Source organism: Colias eurytheme, chromosome 7 (genome assembly GCF_061535395.1).
Source record: "Colias eurytheme isolate Ceu_HAF_F1 chromosome 7, ilColEury1 Martin Lab GWU primary, whole genome shotgun sequence".
NCBI lineage: Eukaryota > Metazoa > Arthropoda > Insecta > Lepidoptera > Pieridae > Colias > Colias eurytheme.
Window position 1 is genome coordinate 5,612,962 of NC_142986.1, and position 22,563 is coordinate 5,635,524.

At 32.2% G+C, this 22,563-nt stretch overlaps 1 protein-coding gene across 1 annotated transcript; it reads left to right on the top strand.

Moving 5' to 3' along the window:
* Positions 1–14,715: 14,715 nt before the first annotated feature.
* LOC149907048 (putative methylmalonate-semialdehyde/malonate-semialdehyde dehydrogenase [acylating], mitochondrial) lies at positions 14,716–22,180 on the top strand. Its single transcript, XM_090104110.1, has 10 exons — positions 14,716–15,103; positions 15,765–15,901; positions 17,237–17,347; positions 17,621–17,727; positions 18,078–18,191; positions 18,408–18,574; positions 18,894–19,014; positions 20,088–20,237; positions 21,150–21,290; positions 21,453–22,180. Exons 1-10 carry the CDS (start codon positions 15,068–15,070, stop codon positions 21,935–21,937), a joined length of 1,569 nt encoding a protein of 522 aa, XP_089960236.1. The 5' UTR covers positions 14,716–15,067; the 3' UTR covers positions 21,938–22,180.
* Positions 22,181–22,563: the final 383 nt, after the last annotated feature.

The following is a 22,563-nucleotide window of genomic DNA, read 5'->3' on the forward strand; positions in this document are numbered from 1 at the left end:
TTAAAAATGTAATCTACATTCGTTAACTACACAATTTACTTTAGCAGATTTGTGTAAAGTTTTTGTACCAGTTATTATAAGTAATTAAATTGTCTTATTGAATTAAAGTTTCGCTTGGATTTTCTTATGAAAACGTTTTAATTTTTTAATGTGGCCTATAACTGGCTAGAATTTAAGAATACATACAAATTAAACAAAATAAATAAATAACAAACGATATAAACTAGCTAGAAGAACTAGGTACCATTTTATAATTACTATGAGCTCATAAAATCTCTAATTTGAAAGTAAGCAATATTTATAATAAAAATGTTTGTTAGTAACTACTTATTCCTAGTTACTATACACATATCATATGTACAATGTTTAGATATTGTCATATCAGTAGGTTTAATTCATAAACATAAAAACTGTTAATTTAGAAGTTTACTAACTAGCATCGAGTTGCAATTCCTGGAGCCCAGTCGGCCACTCTTGTAACCAAATATCCAGATAAGGCCGAACCTTGACAAAACCGCCCGGGCCCGGCCAAATGAACTAAATAAATAAAACAATCTTTATTCCCATACAGTTAAAGTACATTTTTGCAAATACATCTAAACATACAAAACGGATGTGATAATCTTGGCTGTACATAATGAACGCATTTTTATAAACTTGGTGTGCTGTTAATTAAGACTTACTTTTGATAAATAGAACTAATAAACTAAAGCAATGTGACTTTTACGCACGAATGCATTTTATGGTTACCCCACGTGTGCATCACATGCGGGTAGGTAGAAATTTTTAATTGTTTGCAAAAATTCCCTTTTAGTTTATCTATCCATACTAATATTATAAATGCGAAAGTAACTCGGTCTGTCTGTCTGTTACTCAATCACGCCTAAACTACTGAACCAATTTTCATGAAATTTGGTATGGAGATATTTTGATACCCGAGAAAGGACATAGGCTACTTTTTATCCCGGGAAAATGACGCAATCCCGGAAAACCCACGGGAACGGGAACTATGCGGGTTTTTCTATGACTGCGCGGGCGGAAACCTAGTCGATTATATATTATGGAATCGTTTTAAGTGAGTAAGTACTTAGTTGTATAATGTAAGTTAAATATTTAAAGTTTTTGAGTTGGATTACATCGTCGTCTTACAGACGGGAATAAAATACCGAAATATCTGCAGTAAACTTGAAACGACTAAAAGGATTTCGATGTAGTTTTATTGCACAATGTCCCTAGGCCTGACTGCAGACCAAAAAAACAATATGTAGGTAGAAAGATACTTTCTTCTGAGCATGTAGGTATGTAGGTAGTTTATATCGATATTGTGAAATCTGAAGAATAATGATTAATTTTAATAATTTGGCTTAGGACTTATGTCAGGGTTAGTTGGTAAGAACTACAGTCAGGGCTGGCTTAGGTATTTTTAGTGATAATAATTTTAATAGGCCCTATTAGTAGATTCATGTAAAAATAAACTTAAATATACTTCACAAACGATATATGTAGATACCTTATATAATTTTTATACATTAAGCATGAATTATTTACCGATAATATAGTAAAAGATAACGCTGATTATATATATGTATATACGACTCTGTGTGTAGCCTTGAATAAATCGACATTTAAGCCAATTGCATAATTTTTGTACAGTTAAACGAACTTACCTGACATAAGTCATAAGGTATGGCCAGCCAAAGCTTAACCCAGTAAAGTGCGGCAAATTTAAAAAATATGGACCTGGTAACATCGGCTTTAGAAGGAAAAAAACATTTTGATACTTTTGATATTCTTAAAGGTGATCATAGTATATAGGTACATTAGGAACACAACAAAGCAGGATTTAAACGTTATTAAAGCAAATGATTTGAACCGTTTTCAACAAAACTGACATCCAGAAACATTCCATAGTGTGGCCGCTACAAGAATCACTGGGTTCAGCTTTGGCTGGCCAGACTCTAGTATCATAGTAACTATTAGAAGAATATTTTGCACCAAACCAGAAGTATTATCATCATAATATTATACACATAATAAATGCAACAGATTGAACAGACACATAATTCTATCAAAGTACATACTACATAAGAGCCGATATTTCCGGCAGAAAGAACATTTCCTTGCTCGTTATCAATTATATGGAAATATGTATAAGCCAAATAAGAAGTTGGCTTAAGCCGTCTTAAAATTGTCTTGTATCAGTCGACATTTTGAACGCAAGAAAGTAAATACGAGAACGAATGTTAGTTCAGTGATAATAATAATTGCTGCTGGATGGGTATGATAAGGGGTCCCATTATCTAATATTTGTACAATGAACTGTGATTAGATAACAAGCAAGATGTGTGGTAGAATAAAATTTACTGTATATATATCGGTATATAATAACTCTTTTGTGACTTCACTACTGGTTAATCATTGATGTATGTATTAGACTAAATTTGACAATTTATTAGGATGAAAAATAAAATAGTACAAATTAATTAATGCACATATGAAAAGTCTGGCTATCATTTGTTGTTTTCCTCCTTTATATAGCTTTGTGTGCAATTTTTACCCAAGTTTGTATGTGAGAATCAGGAGGCTGGAGGTGATAACTGATAATGTGAATCATAGAATCGGCGAAAATTTGACTTGGAAATTGGATTGAAAATAGGACAAAGCTTGATAAAACGTATTTTACATTGCTAAGCGATACATTATCGACTCTCGACTCTGGAAAGATTAAAAATGCAAGAAAAGTAACTTAAAATAATAACAATCTATTGTTAAGTGGTGATGAATATAAGACGTAGCATATACAAATAAAATCCATTCCAAATCATTAATAATAAATAAATAAGGAAAGTCACGTTTTCAAGGGTAGACGTTAAAAAAGGAAATCGCAAAACTTACAATCCGCTCCGTCGAAATTGTTCCGTGTTTATTTATGGGCTTAGCCGCTTACCATCGATAAGATATTTTTTTCCAACTAGCCTTTATATGTTTTCATAATTCTGCGTACATTTTTACGGTGGTTCATGAGAATAAAAATAAAAGCATGTTGATTGTTGAAATATTTTAAGTATCAATGCTTTTTTAAGAAAATTAGTTTTTAATAAACGTAATGGGTTAAATATTTTTTTCAGTTTAGCAGGTACTTGGTTGTTGTGAATATTTAATATACTTTCATATCACGTACAATATGTATTGAGCATATCGGCGACTGACCCGGTAGCTTATGATATGATTTTTACTACCGCTACTTGGTACTGTCGCGAACAATTACTTACTTACATCGTCAAATAATACATTTGTTGTTCTTATATGTAAAATATATTAGATAAAGATTATAAAAAAAATTTCGGGGGCTAAGCAGGATAAGTTTTGTACTAACTATTTTACATTTACCACGTCCAGTGTCCACATACGTCACAAAAAAAACAGTTAATATTTATCGCATCATACAAATTATAGAATCAAACTTTTGTCTTACTTTAATAATTAAGTTAACTTGATATTTAATAGATAAGTTATGATTTAGGTTTACTTAAGCAATATAAAATTATCTTGCGCGTTATTTCGAATTAGCATGCATATATTTTTTACAATTTAACGTAACGCGGGATACAAGATAATAATATTATGTTCTTAATTTTTTCATTCAACACGTTTTTCATAGTGTGTTTCATTTTTTAATGAAAATGAAACTGCAAAAATCCTGTTTCCACATTCAATGCCCCGTAATCGGTAGCAATATTTATGATTCCTAATATTGATTGAGTAGGTAGTTAAAGGACTACAAAAACATTGTTTTACATGCATATACTATATGTTCTATCTTGTTCACTTTGAATAAATTATAAAATAAATTAATGGGAAATGAATTAGAAAATGTCGGTAAAGAAATTTGCGTATTTAAAGTTCATTGGCCTTTAACCTGCCGAGTTAATGTACGAACTGAAAATAAGTTTCCGAATGAGTATCGACATTTTTGCCAATATTAGAAGGAAAAAAGCCTGCTCGTTAGTAAACTTGATTGTGCAAAAAATGTCTTGAAATCATTGAACTGCGCATCCGATCTTATTGCGAATATTTTAGGTAGAATTAAGTGTGCATTTCCTCATTATCTAAATAATTTACAAAGGCAGTTTTATCTTTATGGAACTAATATGAATACATTTAATGCTTCCTAATTTGGTAGATTGAAAATTTTATAGGTTCCTTATTTGTTGCTCTATTTCATATTTTTCCTTGTTCTTGAAAAACGTTGCTTTAATCATTACTACACTAGACATGCCATATATATATAAGTATGTATATATTTTTTTAATTCACTGTTGAAAGCGACTGTACGCGCGCATTACGCTTCGAAGCAATCAAGACAAAGGCTCATAAAGATACGCTGTGTATCGTAGGCCTTACGTAACACGAGCACACACCATAACATAGGCATTGTTACTATGCTTTCCATGTTTATGTTTTGAATACATATATTTTTATTTCATATTGTATTAAAATTTTCTACGCATATTTCTTACAGAACTACTGGAGCCTCCAACTGGCTCGACAAGAAATCATCACATAACTTTTTTTCCTCATTCAAGTCTTCTTGCTATTTCCATGATCTTAGATCTTTCTTTTAATAGGTATGCTACTGTGTGAATTGTCGCATTGTCGCATCCACTATGAGACTATTAACATTCAGAATAGTATCCTTAATAAACAATTAATGAGTAATGCTTAGCATTGTTTAGATTTATTTATGTATGACTGCATAGTGATTAAATTTATCGCAAGCGTGTGCAAGTTGTAGGTATACCCTCATAGTCAAGGCATAATAAATAATAATTATTAATAATCATTTCAAAACGATTCTCAGACAGAATATTATTCTGAATCTCAAAGGCGATGATTATGTTCAATATGTTGTTTTAATAGAACTTTGTAAAATTCGTAGTTTTGGTACAGGAAACTCTTGCATGAATAATAAGTGACCTTATGACTTAGTGGTTTCTTCTACGTCTAAAACGCGGTTGATGACTTCAGCTTTTATAAGAATTTTACTCACATATTTTATTTTCTATATAGATAATAATAACAAAGTCATAATGGTTGTGTTTTTGTATTTTACTAGTGACATTCAGGAAAGAAAAAAAATCGTAAAAATGTCTGCGTTTCTATTACTTATTTCATATCTCTCACAGTAAACAGATGCACGGACATTGGTACATTTTCATTAAATTTCAATGTAATAAAATGCTACGACACAACAACAAAGACAGGTTAATTACATTAATTTGTAAAGATTTTATTCACTAGTATTCGAAGACGTGAACTTTGTATCTTGTCTTTTGCCACTGTGAAAGAAGAATGTGGAAAAAGTTAAAAGGCGCCAAACAAAAATCTTTTTTTTATTACTAACGGGTTTCTAAAAAAGGATATTTGAATTCGACGAATGTTATTTTTTTGTAGATATATGTTCACCTGTTGGCTATTACTTAAAACGCTCAGAACCGATTTAACTACCTAGTACCTACCTAACGTTATGCATAGTATCAACAACTTATGACATCTCATATAGTTACGCACTATGTGGACAATTCAGTGTCTTCAAGCAGATGGTAACTGTCAAACAATACAACAAATGATAAATGCGTCGAGAACGAGTTCCTAACCGCGAACCTTCTAGTCAGTTAGACGCAATGCCTGCTATGACTCAGTGTCTCAGTTTTCCTATAGGATGATGAACCATAGGTTAAGAATACCTATGGGTACTATTATAAATGTAGGTAAATATTGGGTCAATAAACCAAGAAGTATGATTTGTCATTTATTCCGAATCCGCATTGAAATAATTTTCTAATGGCATTGTTTTTCCTTATTTAGTAATATTGTAGATATAAATATTTTCTTCTGCAATAATGTGGCAATAATCATGTAATCGACCCGGAGTGCTGACATGCGAGGACGATGAGGGAACAATTTTTCTCTATACCCATTCTTTAACGATCTAGACGCGAAAAAAATAATTAACATAACTAAATAAGTAATGTCTAAAATATAAGGAAATGAGAAGTGGGAAATCATTAATCAAGAATCAAGATGATCAAAGATTTGCACAATTTTTAAATTAGTCGCCGTAATTATTTAGTTCGAAATATTTTGTTCTTCGATTAGAATTTAGAACGATAAGATTCAACATTATAAATTGTCCGATAATCAGGTCAACAAACTGCCAAAATAAATACGCGAATTTACATCATTTAAATATTATCGAGTGAGGTAAAATTTATTTAGTTATCTACTTTTACTTAGTTTTTTTTGTTTTAGTTTTTGCAGCTACCTTAATAGAAACTTATACATAATTATAAGAAAATAATGTTTCCTATGTACTAGTACATGTATCTCAATGTGTTTCCTAAAAAATATTATTTTATACCTACATCATTACAGATAAAACAATCTGTCCTCACGTTTATTCGTTAAGTTGGAACACGGTTATTTAATATTTAACCAAGTGCCACCTTGTATTTTAACACCTGTCTATGGGAATGTCGTATAAGAACTTGTGCACACAAATTTAAGATAATATATCAGCGTCTAACAAAAGTGGTATCCGTATGTAAGTAAGTATATCTATTGAAAAAATAATTACAAAAAATATAAAAGAAGAATAATGCATGATTCTAAGATAAGCTATAACTCCACATAACTATAATAGTACGGGAGCCAGGAACAGATTTTATGACCAAGTTCCTCTCAAGCGGTAATTAGTAAAATGCATCAAAGTATAGTATTATGAAGCCTCGTGAACGTCAGCTGGAGCTCGGTTGGGGGGAAGAGCGGTTGTAGCCTCCCGTATCAGCTGACGGTTTTTCCACCAAGATACAGCCAGCTGACATATATATTTATCCACAGTTACATATAAGCTATCATCAGGTAAATTTTTGTTTGAGAGGAAATAACGGAAAATAAATTTTTCCTTAAATTTAACTTTCATGTTCGAGACACCAGCTGACGTATAATACACCATGTTGTAACCAGCTGACTATTTTTTTTCGTTGAGATATTGGGTTAGCTACAATTTGACAAATTTTTAGCTGAGAGGAAATGAATGAATGAATGTATTTTTTTTCCTATGTGCGTGGGAGGCTACAACCGCTCACCCCCCCAACCGAGCGCCAGCTGACGTTCACGAGGCTTTATAATACTATACTCTGATGCTTCTGACGAATTATCTCTTGAGAGGAAATAATGAACCCAATTTGCACCTGGCTCCCTAACCATAATTATAAAGTTGTTCTTCTAAAATATTGATTTGAAAGGAGAATGGGCATTTTACTATGGAAGTTGGGCCTGAACCCTTGAGTTGGACCAATACACATGAGATATTGTTTTTATAATAGATCATAACACATACATAACGGGAAAAATATATATAAAAAAATAATCAACCGGGTTTTTGTACAGTCACATCAAGTTTTATTTCTTTGTGTATAATATTTTTTGCAATAAATAACTGTTATAAGACAATGACAATATCTTTATGTTACTCCAATTCACTTTCACTTACAAATACGTACTAATCATAAGCCTTCTAATAAACGAAATACACTAATATTATGTTTTGTAACAGGTACATAAACCGTGTTTATTCACTTTATTATAATTCAACGTAGTTAGACGTTTTTTGTGGTTAAACTTAAACACTCCAGTGACATTTTGATTCATATTTACTTCACTCGAATTAAAAACACCGTTATTGTGCGAAAAATAATAGCCAAATAAATAAAACTTTTTGCCTTGACTGTACAAGAACCCGGTTGATTTATTTTTTTATTTTATTTATTTCGTAAGGTATGTGTAATGATCTATCACAACAACAATATTTCGTGTGTATTGGTCCTAGCCCAAGTTTCAGGCCCAATTTGCCCATTCTCCTTTATCGGCGACAAAATAATTTTTAAAGAATAACATCGATTTTAGCTTCCTTTGCTCAGACGAAGAGATTTGAAGTTATATTCGCTTTATCTTTATTAAGGTATAATTAAAGTTTAAGCTTTATTTTAATTTGTATTGTATTATAATATAAACAGTGTAATCGCAGCATAATATAATAATTAATAAACAGGAAAATATGGAACGCAGTAATGTGCTCGACACTTATGGCGCGGAAAAATGCGCTGCGTTCACCGTAGAGTGTAGACTGGTGCTTTTGCTTTATTGTCGCTGTTATTCTATTGTATTGTTGGTACGTTCGATAAACTTTGTTTATAGCTAAATGAGCGATACACTGGTCATTGACCCCCTTCCTGAAATAGTACATTACGAGTACGTTGTTGCGTACAGATTGCGTTGATAGACGTCCGTCGTGCCAATTGAGATCGTTTCATATGATCATGTGCATATTAGGTGTAATTACATCACGGAATATCTATATCAATACACGTTGTTCTTACATTGTATTTGTTTAGTATTTTTACTTTCAAATGGCGTGTACTTTTCTTTTTATGAGGAACGGTTTTAATGTTAAATTCTTAAGTTTTTAATTAAGTAGGTATAATAAAGTTAAGTACATATATATAGGTAATTTTCTTACACTTAATATAAATTAATCCTAGATTGTGTTTTTTTTTTTATTATTTTGGGTCATTGAACGAAAAACCAAACAATTACATATTATTAAGTGCAAAAAAAGAAAGAACGAAGCCGTTATAACGTAGTATGATTTCAATGCTTTGTATGTAATGAAAATACGTTATATTTATTTATGTCTGGTCTAATATCTTATCTCCTTAATCAAAAAATAGCTATTATAATTTGTAGATGCTCTTGATACAATTTGCTGTAGGAAAAAAACCTGAAATAAATAAAACAATCTAGTCGGAGAAAGTAAGATAGTATGATTGAGAATTATCTAATTATTGCAAATATTATACCAGAATAAGTACTATTTATTATCATCAAGGGTGTAGAATGCCTTAAATACAAACCATTTACTCACATAGCACATAATATGACATACATACAACATCAACAACATAGCACGCCATATTATAGCATCAATAGACAATAAGTACACCAATATTAAAATTCGACTGTCTTATCTATACTTACTAAGCTTGGGTAAAGGATTTTAAAGAGTGCAAGTAAGTGGAGCCTTGTTTATTCGATTAGGTATTGTTCCCAATTCCCATAAACTATTGTCAGACAGTCGCTTATCGTGTCCTTATCTAGGTTTAATTAGTTTCTATATCAACAACAACGCCCGATAAAGTATAAGCTTAAGACAGTTTTTACTAGCATATAAATCATTATTATCAGGCGGCCTATGTTCCTGCTATCAGTCATTGTAATGAGATGATTGTTGCTCATTAAGACGATACACAAAAAAAAATCCACTGCTTGGCGGGCGGAGTCTAATAGCTCGCTATCGCGAACGCGGGTGTGCGCGAAGTCATTCTTGCAAACTCGCCGCGCTGCCGCTGGCCGACTCGGGACAAACATGTATGGAGTCGTCATACAGTTATAATATTGTTATACATTTATTCAATTGTTGATTTATTGGTTTTATTTTCTTGCTTATAAACAAATAATCTTCTTTCCAACAACTACTTAGACATTATTAATAATTATTATTATTTCGTAATGTTTACTTTATTACAAAATAATACAGGTTATAAAATATAATCTTTAAAATAACAAAAAATATTGTTACTCTGAAAAAATGAAATGGTAATCAATAACGCGGACTACTGAATTGATTTAGATAGAATTTGATGCTGACGTAGATATTACATCATGCCCAGAAATGAAAGGTACTATTTCTGAAAGAAGTTATAAACCCTAATTCTTCTCAGTCAAAGTCAAGAGTGGAAGATATCACTAATACAGTAAAACTGATGCGAAACTTTGGATGTTAATTTGTATATTTTTTTGTTAGTTGTTACTTAATCACGTCAAGACTACATTACCAATTTTGATAAAATATAGCTAATTGCCTGGATTTACACATAGGATACTTTTTATCCGAACTGAACACTTCTGTGGGATAAAACAGGATTCACGATATAACCTAATTCCAAGCGGGCAAAGCCGCGGTCGGAATGATATTTTTTTAAATAGAAAAATTGTTTAAAAAAAAACACAAAATATATTGACGCATGTATTTATTTTTTGCACTCTATTATAATTGTAATTATTCATTACAAATAATCAAAATAAAATAGCCAGAACAAAGTTAGGCCCTGGTAGGGTAGGTAGGCAGGTACAGCAATGTGAGACGAACACTGGCTTATTTATACCAATAATAATGTATTATAAACATTAAATTAAGTTTACAACAAAAATACATAATACATATTAGCTAATGTGAAAACGAATCAACCAATCATCCCACAACAATGAAATGTGCACACAAATATTCATCCAAATCGGTTCATGTGATTAGGAGGAGTGACTGCAGCGCCATCTTCCGGGCCCAATTGTGTTTCCAGATCACCCAGGAACTCAATTTAATATACTTACACAAAATTTTTCGAAATTAAAACTCACATTACTATGTAAATATGAATATAAACCTGTTTTAGTACTAAGCAATTTCCCGCACAGGTGTAGTAAGTATAAATGAAATAAATATCAACATCAAATTCTTTATACAACATACTTATCTACCACCTACTAAGAAATGTAATTCTTGAAATTTTTTCGTATTTTTTTTAAATATAATACTACTCCAATGAGCTCCTGTTCCATATTATGTCCGCCATACTTCCACTAAGTTCACCATGATTTTTTATTTCTTTGCACTTTGTTGCTTTTTGCTAAAAATGGAATCATGCGATAAAACCAGTAGAACGTTGATAACATACATTTTTGACTGAATAAAGGTACTTACGAAGGAGTGGGTTCACATTGTGAACAATCAGTGGGTTTATTTTCCTTCTGGATTCCGGATTTCTGAAAAGATTATCTATGCTATAAATGAAAAAAATCTTACACATTCGTTATGTACTTAAAACAGGGGTACATATCAAACATCGTCTATAATACAATTATCATCAAATTTAAAATAAAACCAACTTCTTCATTAATTTGTTCCAATTGTAAGCATTCTTTTTTCTCCAACCTTTATGTTTCTTCTTCTTATTTTCTTTATTGTCCCCATTTGTCTCATTTTGTCTTATCGTGTTGTCACCCTTTTTTACGATTGCGCGAGCGACACAAGTTCCCCGTGTGACGGCCGTAGCGGGAATGACTCGTGCAGCGATCGGGGTAGGAAGGTACAGGGCGGCTCTCGCTATATTGGCTGGTCGCGCGCTAATTTCAAGTATTTCTTGTTTATTTCAAAACCATCGCATATTTCAAAATTCTAAATCGGTAGACGTATAGGTTGTATATTTTATAGTTAATATCCAAAAAGTCGTAACTTTACGTTTGTTATTTTGAAGATGCCAGAGATTATAAAAAAATAACAATGAGAACTTTGTATTTTTTTTCTATCGAGAAAATATCATGGAATCATGTTTCTAAAACGGTAGACGTATTGTGTTACTATTGAACTTTCTTGTCAAGAATTTTCATCACGACAACTTTAATAATATAAAAATTACGAAGGTTTGAAAAGGGCCGTAAATGTTAGAAAAATTAATTCATCACCTTAAGCATTCTATTTTAGTTCGACGTATAAAGGTTGACCTACGTCCAAGGATTGTTAAATAGACGTTCGTTTAGGTTTCAACTGCTAACATTATTACATTAAACCTTTTTTGTTCTATTGTTAAGGATATCTTTTCGACCCTTTAGACCACTCGCTGTGATTAAAACCAGACAAAAAATAAAACAAACATTTAAACTGTCTTTGTCGAAAATTGGTAATAGCTCACAATTATAACTTTATGTAAATAATAATTTGGGTACTTACTAATACTTATAAACAACTAGAGGTCCGCCCCGGCTTCGCCCGTGGTACATATTTCGCAATAAAAGGTAGCCTATGTCCTTTCTCGGGTATCAAAATATTATCTCCATACCAAATTTCATGCAAATTGGTTCAGTAGTTTAGGCGTGATTGAGTAACAGACAGACAGACAGAGTTACTTTCGCATTTATAATATTAGTATGGATTGTAGCGCCTGTAACTTATCTACATTATAAATGTGTTTTATTCAACATTGTTTTACATTTAAACAGGCGTAGGTTGTTGTGTGCTTACCAATCGAAACAACAACAATTAACACATAAGTATTTAAGTATTATTAGCCAATTACAATGTGTTTGTTCACATATAAAACAAAGCAGCGCGATGGAACAGAGTGGGGTTTTAGTCGGTAGAAATCCGACATAACCACGGCTCCATCCCCGGGAGCCGGGGGTATCTAAGAAGATTTCCCCACTATAAAAAAAAAAAAAAAAGGATAGATTTAATAGATAAAAATGTATGTTGAGGTAGATTGTTATTAATAGCTTTGGGTACCTATACTTAATATTATATTGTAAATCAGCAGTCGTGAAACCAAATGGAATGCTAACGCAAACCATAGGCATCTGAAATTTATTGATGTTTTCTTCAATAGTACCTTCATAATTAAAATGCAACAAACACGCATACATCGTTCGTCATTCGCCAGCGTGCGGGTCGCGATGTGAGTTGTGAGTTGTGACCGATAGCCGGGGCAATAACCTCCTTATCACAACACTGCGCCGATCTTGTTTCAGTGCTTCAGTTCTACACTAATTCACATCCTTTACACAATGACTAATATTATAATATGTACTTTCCATTCAGGTTTAAGACGATAAGAGGGCTGTAAGCTGATTCATGTATACGCAATTACCTATATATAGCTGAAATTTGAGGCGTCAAACTAGACCCATACATTATCATTAATAATTAATATTATATTATTTGAGATACTGACCGTGGCTCTACCGCATGGTGATGATAAACAAACAATTCTAATTAATCGTAGGCTAAAAGTATAGAAATTGACGAAATTATTATGGAAAAAAATTAAAGAATAGAAAAAGTTCGATCAACAGTGGGATTGAATCACCCATAGAGTGCAGTGGAATCACCTCTATTCTTTTATATATTTTTTTATATTTATTAGCACTCAATGCTGGAATAAAAAAGAGGATGTGTGCCGAGCACACGTGTCAGAAGTGAAACTTCTTTGGCAAGATTCACATAATACATATATAAAAATTGTCGCCATACTCCACGACGTGACTGCAAAGGTGTGTAGTTTTCTCTGTTGCATCGAATGAAAAACTAGTAAGTGATGAAAGGATAGGACAGGATATAATAATTATTATGAAGTATCTTCTCATATATACTAAAGTGTACCTTAATAAATAAACAAACAAACCATTCCAGAAAACATCATAAAATAATTAAACAAAGTTATAAAAGTTAGTGCCTTTCTAGGTCGCTGATAAATACCGTCTGTATCTATTTACATTTCCTTATTATTGTTACACACATAAAGTGTAGGTACATATAAAACTTGTATAGAAATATTCCATTTATGTGGTCGTTTAAATCGACTTATGTTTGATCAAGTGTGGACTTATCAATACAGTGTGTTCGCTGTATGAGCCATCAACGGGGTCTTTGTGAACGATGTCCGCTGATCCGATTCACGTCGTTTATATATTATAAGTTTATTTCTCTTTATGGCACAAGTATCATTATGATAAACTCGGTATAATGTTGGTAAATATAATAAATAGTAGATAAACCAACTGTAAAAACTAACCATGCTTCCATTCGAAGATTCGACCACCTGGGAAATACCAGTATATTAGTCTATGGAAATACTAAGAAATTAGACAAATGAGCTCAAAATTAATTGTTGGCATGGCCGAAATACCAATACGAAAACATTATAAAGTCTACGAATTGTGACCATAAATAAATAAATAAATACATATATTTGTTCTTACATATCCTTTTTTTTATTTTATTTTATGTCGCCTGATGGTTTCATCCCCCATGAACAGGTCTTTCGCCTCCGCAAATAAATTGCCGACTTTAAAAGATAAGGGAAAGGTTGATGAGGGAAATAAAGGAAAGGACTGAGTAAGGAAAAGGATACGCGCCTTCGGCTCCGCCACACACCACACGCCGCGCCGCGGCCGGTCGGGTCTTCTGTAATGGTATAATACCTACCTACCCGAATGCGAGTTGTCCCCATTTGTGTCAAAGCACCATCGACTCCCACATAAAACTTGCCGAATGATGAATGAACCTACTTCATGAACTTGGCGAATGGTTCTAAACTTTTGAATTTAGAGTGGCAAACATGTTGTTGCTGTGTTTTGCGTCTGTGGTTTTGCGCCTAAAATATATTGAAAAAATATATATAGAAGACGAAAAGAGTGAAATGTTGAATAGAAAGCAAGACGACGCAGATAACGTTCTTAGCACAATGAAGTGTTACTATTTATTGTACGGCCTATGTATATTATTTATATTTAAATAGAATAAAAAATAAATACAGTCATTAGTGAGCGATTATCATTAAATGGTTGTAAATTGTAATTGTACCGAAAGAAACTCTATTTAATAATGAAACAAATGTGTATTATCACGTAGTCTAGTATAGTTATGTAAAACCTTATTAAATCTAACCAAAATCAATTAAATTTAAAAAACTCGTCTATGACCGTGTGTCACTTAAAATTTGACAGCTATCCGAGCTATCAGCTGCTTGTCATGTGACAGTTGACAGTGACATTGTATTTAGATTTCATTTTACGGCTAATTATTTTATTTACGAAGCAAAAAACTGCAAAAAACAAGAAACTATTTTTATTTTTTACACAACAAGAAACTAGTTTTCCACGACGCAGAACATTATGTATAAAGAATCGGAATTCTCAAAATATAGAGATGGAATTTATTCGCATATATTGTAAACATAGCTGTTGCTGACGACAAACGAGTCAGAATAATTTAGTTAAATCAATTCAAGCCACAAGGTCACGATATCACTTTGTAATTTAATCAGTCGGCCAGGCCCCCCTAGTCACATAACCACCGGCGCAAGATTACTCTTCTTCGGAGAAATATTTCGTAGCCATGGCTTCCACAATGATAAAATTACTCAAATCAGAGGTAAGTGTAGTTTTTGTATTTTCTTCTGTTAATTCATAAAAATCATAACACAAAATATATTTGATAATAACTTTTAAATTTGTGTTTATTAAAATGTTGCTTTATTATAATTTATTCCATGACATGCTGGTTTTGGAACCACATTTTAATATTAAACAAGTTGTTAATAATATTTTGTGATGAATGGTTTCTTGATTTTACAAGTATCCTGTTACTAAAAATGTAAAATAACAAAGGTCTTGATACATCATTCAAATAATTTGGAATTTAAAACATTTAGTAAATAATTCATGATACTGCGCCTGTACCTTACTGCGTAGTTGAATATTTTTCTCTGAAAGTTTCATCATTTTTCAATCAATAATTCACATGTTGTTGTGGTATAGAATTTGTAGGCACATAATTTATTGTAAGGATAAGTTTTAGATGTTACTCTATTTTTTTTTTTGTGATTTATTTTCAATTATTTGAACCGAATTAAAACTTTTATCAAATCTACAAAAATTATTGATCATATTTGGTTATATTTAATACATAATTTCATATGCAGATAAACTGTATTTGCAATAACATATTGACAATTCTTATCTTTGCATCATTCTATTGAGATAAATAACACAATCAATAACATAACTACATTATTATTTAACTTCTGTTTCAGTCTCAAATATTCCTACGTAAAAACTACAGCAGTGCTGCGCCAACCACAAAATTGTACATTGACGGACAATTTGTAGACTCGAAAACTAGCCAATGGATAGAACTAACAAACCCTGCAACTAATGAAGTAATTGGAAGGTGAATACAAGGGTTTAAAACTTTCCTTTATTCATTAAAATATGTTTCATTTAAACGGGTATAAAGGCTTTACATTCATAGTAGATATGAACTGATAGTAGGTATACAATTTTTCTTGATAAGTGGAATTTTTGTTGAAACAAGATTTTTATTGTTCACATGATAAAAAAATGTTGTGTGGTTTTATGAAACCACGGTAAAAGTGAAACTGTTTGAACGGTTCCGAACACTGCTTTGTGTCGCGCATGTCGCGTGTATCGTACCGTACCGTACCGTCAGACCAAAAAGTTTGAGACGATGTAATAAAAGTTTCACTTTAAAAGATTTTTTATTGGACTGTGCACAATTGTTTCATTTATTAAACATTTTGAAAGTGAACTTTATATGAGTTGAATTGGGTTAATAATGTGAATGAATAAATCATGGTTTAATCTTTAATGTATTCATGTAAATTTATGGTGATATCGAGATTGAGTGTCACAATGTCAAATTAAACTCTGGATACCTATTCATTTTATCAATGTTGATAATAATTTTCTAATTTGATTTCTTTAAGTTTAAATAGGGTTCAACATGATGTACAATTTCAAAAGAATAAGAGAAAAATTAATTTAAGTACATGTCATTCTATATTTTTTATATCAATTATTATTATTTGTTATATCTATAAAAGTTCAGCTCAAAAATCATATTTTATTGTTAATCAGATGTACCAGGTCAAATGATCTTATTATATAACTATTTAAATTGTGTCTTTATATCAGTAATGTTTATTTAGCAAATAATACATTAATTTGTAATCTCGACCTTGTTGCTAAGGTAAACAACAAAAATTTATCTTATTATCTGATACCAAGTCATTTTGCAGAACTCATCCTCTTTTTACATATTAACATTATGAAACATTTAAATTATAAGAAAAATATTCATTCTTGTCTTCTTATCTTCTTATATATAAAAATGAATTGCAAAATGTGTTGGTAAGTGCATAACTCGAGAACGGCTGAACCGATTTCGATAATTCTTTTTTTATTATATTCCTTGAAGTACGAGGATGGTTCTTATGTAGAGAAAACGTAAATATGTACCACGGGCGAAGCTGGGGCGGACCGCTAGTTATATTATAAATGTGTTTACATCACACTATACATATTTTTATACTATCTTATATCATACTTTCCTTAAGCAGCTTCGCCTGCTTTGTCTACAACTTAATAAGTTGGCTAGATATTTTTATCAACTGTTGAGAAACAAAAATATAGAATAATTTTGTGCTTTAAAAAGCCATAAAAACGTGACCTATATTAGATTAACTTAATTATTTGATTTTTACAGAGTTCCAGAGACCACACAAGATGAATTGAACACAGCTCTCAACGCAGCTAAAAGGGCATATAAATCATGGAGCCAAAGTACTATTATGACACGTCAGCAACTTATGTTCAAGTAAATAAAAAAAATTGAATATTGTTTATTATGGTTGATCTCTGTTTTAAAAGATGGCATTTTAAATTTTTGCTGTGATGTAACTGCCTTGTTATCTAAATTATGAAGGATTTAAGTTTTTTTAAACTGTAGTCCTATGTCCATATAGGGCAGATGCATACTTTGCTTGTTTGTTTTCCACAAAAATCGAATCTATAACTTTTTACTTACTTTTATAAAGAAGCTCTCTTTGGAGTAATTAATAAGATTCCTCAATGAAAATCATTGCTAAAGGTTTGCGCGTTTACTTCGAGAGAACCAATCTAAACTGGCTGCCAAAATCACAGAAGAACAAGGCAAGACCATTGCTGATGCTGAAGGTGACGTTCTTCGCGGAATACGTAAGTATTGATTAAAAAAAACATAAAAAATGCTTCTTTCTTAGATATATCTATATACTTAGATTACTACAGTATTATAATGCAGAAATATTAAAAATGCAAGACTCAAAGGCAATTTTAAACAACAAATTAAGAATTCAAACGAATTTGTTTTAATTCTTAATTTCTATACTTTTTTAATAAATGCTTATACATCCTGTCGTCGTCAAATATTATATAAGTAAAAATCAGTTATAAAACTTGTACAAAATTTAATAATTATTCCTTAGTTATAAAATGTATTATGAACACGATACAGATTACCATAAAACATACATGTACAAAAAATCTTATCAGTTTCCCTATTTCAGAATCGGTTGAACATTGCTGCAGTATAACATCTCTACAACTTGGTGACTGCATACAGAACATTTCTAAGGACATGGACACACACAGCTATAAAGTGCCTCTCGGTGTGGTTGGTGGTAAGTAGATAAAAAAAAATACTTTTGTGTATCAAAAAAGGCAAGATTCAGTTGGAAAACATTTTTTAAGCTAAATTAAAGAAGTTCAAATGTCAGTTTTTCGTATAATGGCTTGTATTTGCTTCAGTTTCTCTATACAAAAATATTGTTATCAATCATAATACATAATATTTGTTATCACTTCATCATTACCCTTATAAAATTTAATCTATTCAGGTGTTGCCGCATTCAACTTCCCCGTAATGATCCCACTATGGATGTTCCCACCTGCGATCGTGACTGGCAACACTTGTCTGATCAAACCTTCGGAACAAGACCCTGGAGCGACGGTCATGATGATGGAACTGCTCCAGGAGGCTGGAGCGCCACCTGGTATTGTCAATGTAAGTATTTTTTAATTATTTTCTATATATATTTTGTTTACAATTTTTAAAATCTTTGTTCGATTACTGTCAAATGTCAATATTGCAAAATGTTGTGTGTTGTTTTGTTTTTACTCCATTTATTGTGCACATGGCAGTTTGCTCATACAAAAGTAGATGCATCTTACGTAAACAAATAATAATAAATTATTATGAAATTCTTATTGGTTGTTTGAAATTATTGGTTGATGTCCTATTTTTCATTGTTTTTTTACAAAACCATTTCTTTAACGATCAAGCGACGTTTTCTATAATAAATAATGGTCTATGAATATTATAGGTTGTCCACGGTACACACGACACGGTTAACTTCTTCTGCGACAATCCCGACATCAAAGCGGTCTCATTTGTGGGTGGAGATGCTGCCGGCAAACATATTTATTCAAGAGCTTCTGCTGCAGGTATTCTATTTATAATTATTTGAAAAAAAAGTCCGTTATTAGAAACTTGTATAAATTTTTATGCAGTATTTGAATGCTATAAAAAAATAACAAAAATGTGTGCGTGTACTAGTATACACACGTAAGAAGTGAAACACCTTTATGACCTTATTTTTCAAAAAATAATTTACTATATGAAACTTTACAGAAATACGTCAAATCACGCGTGGTAGGGATAAGAAAAAGATGGCGCGTAACGGAAAAATGTTACACTAAATTTTTTTCCAACCCCAATAAAGGAGTTTCACTTCATAATGTAAACATGAACAAGACTAATCTATATTTGAAGAAGCAATCTCAATTACAAAAATAATTTTCAAATACATGCTTGACGCGATATATTGTTTTATACATATAACACAGATTCAACGATTTCTTTCATTGGCAGATACTGCTTTAATCAGCAAAATCTGCACAATACGATACAATACAATACAAAAAAGATTTATTGCAACAAAAGAACACAATGATATTTTTATACACTATAAAAAATAAAATAAAAAATACAAAAAATTACAAAAATTAAATAGCATAATCACAATCGAATAACAACACTTCTTCACAGTTTTTGAAGTGAAAACTTCTTTAGCGGCGTTGGGTATAAAATCTTAAACTCGCGTCAGGACACGTGGCCTGATCGAAAAAGCGTAAGACGGATTTTTTTTAGCCCTTATATTCCATGCGTAAGACGGATACCATTCCAAAATATCAAATATACTGAACGTTACTAATCAAGTTTTCACTTCTGCCAGCACTCCCGGAGTGCAACCCGTCTTTTTTTTTCCATAAGAGCGTATACGCACTATGCGGGTAACCGCATTGCGGGTAGCCGTCCGGCTGACCGCAAGCACAATTATGTACGTAATATTCATTTCTATGCGCACTGCGATGCGGCTACCGCAGACCGCACAGTGCGCATAGAAATGAATATTACGTACATAATTGTGATTGCGGTCAGCCGGACGGCTACCCGCATAGTGCGTACACGCTCTTACTTCTCACACTTTATTCAACTATATGTGTTTTTTCCCAAGGCAAGCGCGTGCAAAGCAACATGGGCGCGAAGAACCACGGCGTGGTGATGCCGGACGCGAACAAGGAGCACACGCTGAACCAGCTCGCCGGCGCCGCCTTCGGTGCGGCCGGACAGCGCTGCATGGCGCTCAGTACTGCTGTGTTTGTGGGTATGTAACATCACTACATAGTCACAGAATACATAATATGTAGTAGCTAAACGCTACAGAACGGACACTCCACCTCCCGCCAAAATTAAACACTTACCTCACCCCGCAAGATCAGTCTAAAAATGGTCCACATTTTTCTACAGGGACGATACGCAACGAAGATTACCATTAATCAAATTGACTTAAAGTAATTTTATTATTTTGGATTTGTGATTATCGTTTTTCGTAGAAGATGGTTAGATATTATGCTGTTTACGGATGTATTTCATCAGAAAAACGCGATTTTTTTTTACGCTAGTCAAAGATGTGCCAACCATAAAGCGTTAACACACACATTTGCAGTCTCTACAGTGTGACTGTCAAAACGATAATTTTGTATGGAGTGCCCGGGGTGTGACATAGTATAAAACAAAGTCGCTTTTTCTGTTCCTATATCCCTATGTATGCTTAAATCTTTAAAACGCAATGGATTTTGATGCGGTTTTTTTAATAGTGATTCAAGAGAAAGCTTTTAGTATATAATTTATTAGGTTTTAGACAAAGCGGGCGAAGCCGCGGGTGGAAAGCTAGTAAGTAATAAGTTCTTAAATAAACGTGTTTCTTTTGTGTTTAAATTCCTCATTTAGGTAGGTTTCGAAGGCTGTAAAAAATTCAAATTAAAAAACATCTTTTCTTTTTTATTTGCAAATGGAATTACATAATATTTCTTAGATTTAGAAAGAGCATCATAAGTAGGTGACTTATGTACAATGGTCTATGTAGTATTCAGTTGCAGGTTGGAAATATGAATCACTTCATCAATATGTTATTTTATGTACTTTTTTGTGTGTAAAAGTATCACAAAAAACTAGCAAAGATGAAACTGAAAATGTCCCATATTGAACTTGCCTTATAGAAAAACTTTGTTCTCAGGTGAAGCGAAAGAATGGATTCCTGACTTGGTTGAACGTGCAAAGGCCCTGAAAGTGAACGCAGGACATGTTCCCGGCACTGATGTTGGACCCGTTATATCCGTGAAGGCCAAGGAAAGAATTCTGAAACTCATTGAATCAGGTATGTATTATGTTAAATTTGATCTATGTAAAAAATTGTGTTAGCTTTATTTATAACATGTTTTAATAATTCTCAAGACTTGCACAACACTATGTCGTCCAAATAATTTTGCTTTCTATGAAAAATTCTTGATTTTAATTATATCGAATAAAATTCTTGCAGGAGTGAAAGAAGGCGCTCAATTAGTTCTCGATGGCCGTAAAGTCACGGTGCCCGGTTTCGAAAAGGGCAACTTCGTCGGTCCGACAATTCTGACACATGTCAAACCTAACATGGAATGTTACAAGGAAGAAATATTCGGCCCAGTTCTAGTGTGCCTCTTTGTGGATACTCTGGATGAAGCTATTCAATTGGTTAACGCGAATCCCTACGGAAATGGAACAGCTGTGTTCACCACAAATGGAGCAACCGCCAGGAAGTTTGCCTCAGAAATCGACGTCGGACAAGTCGGTGTGAATGTGCCCATCCCTGTCCCGTTGTCTATGTTCTCTTTCACGGGAACTCGTGGAAGTTTCCTGGGAACAAACCACTTCTGCGGCAAGCAAGGGCTCGACTTCTACACTGAATTGAAAACGGTTGTCTCTTTCTGGAGGCAAAGCGATGTATCCCACGCTAAAGCAGCTGTGTCTATGCCTACTCAACAATAATAATGCATAATATAATATGTAATACATTCATACGAATTTCTCCCACCTAGGTTTAAGAAAATATAGTCGTTTAAATATGAAATCATATAAGAAAAAGTGTCATAAAGCATTTATTAATGTTTGTTTTTATTTTTTAATGTTTTTATTGTTATCGCTGCGTCTTTCATAAACTGTGATTGTTATATGCATTCTATTTTTATCAAGCTTAAATACTTCTATTTTGAAATAAATAATATTTATAAATTGACGTTTTTTTATTTGCACAAATACTGGTATAGGTAACATTTACAAAATTGGACACGATCCACAGCTATCTGTAGCGAGGATTTGTAGCACAACACAATCCATTTTTCTTTTTATATCTAAGGTGATAAAATGGAATAAGTATAGTAACGAAACAAAACAAACAAATGTTGTTTTCAGTATAAATGCCACAATATTTCGTTGGGAAGACTTATTATTAATTATTAAGCATATTAAACCAGGGTTGGACGCAGAGCGTAGTAACTCATATAAATATAAAATTAATCTTAATACATATATTATTGATAATAAATCATAAGATCTTAATCAATTAATAAAAAATCCTAATAAGTTTAAAATTTAATTATATCATTTTAAATAAA

Bases quoted from the DNA above. Each gene is read 5' to 3' on its own strand.
- LOC149907048 (XM_090104110.1), top strand. From the start codon at position 15,068: ATGGCTTCCACAATGATAAAATTACTCAAATCAGAG. The intron at 17,348-17,620 runs GTAAATAAAAAA...TCATTGCTAAAG, and splicing joins CGTCAGCAACTTATGTTCAA to GTTTGCGCGTTTACTTCGAG. The intron at 20,238-21,149 runs GTATGTAACATC...CTTTGTTCTCAG, and splicing joins CAGTACTGCTGTGTTTGTGG to GTGAAGCGAAAGAATGGATT.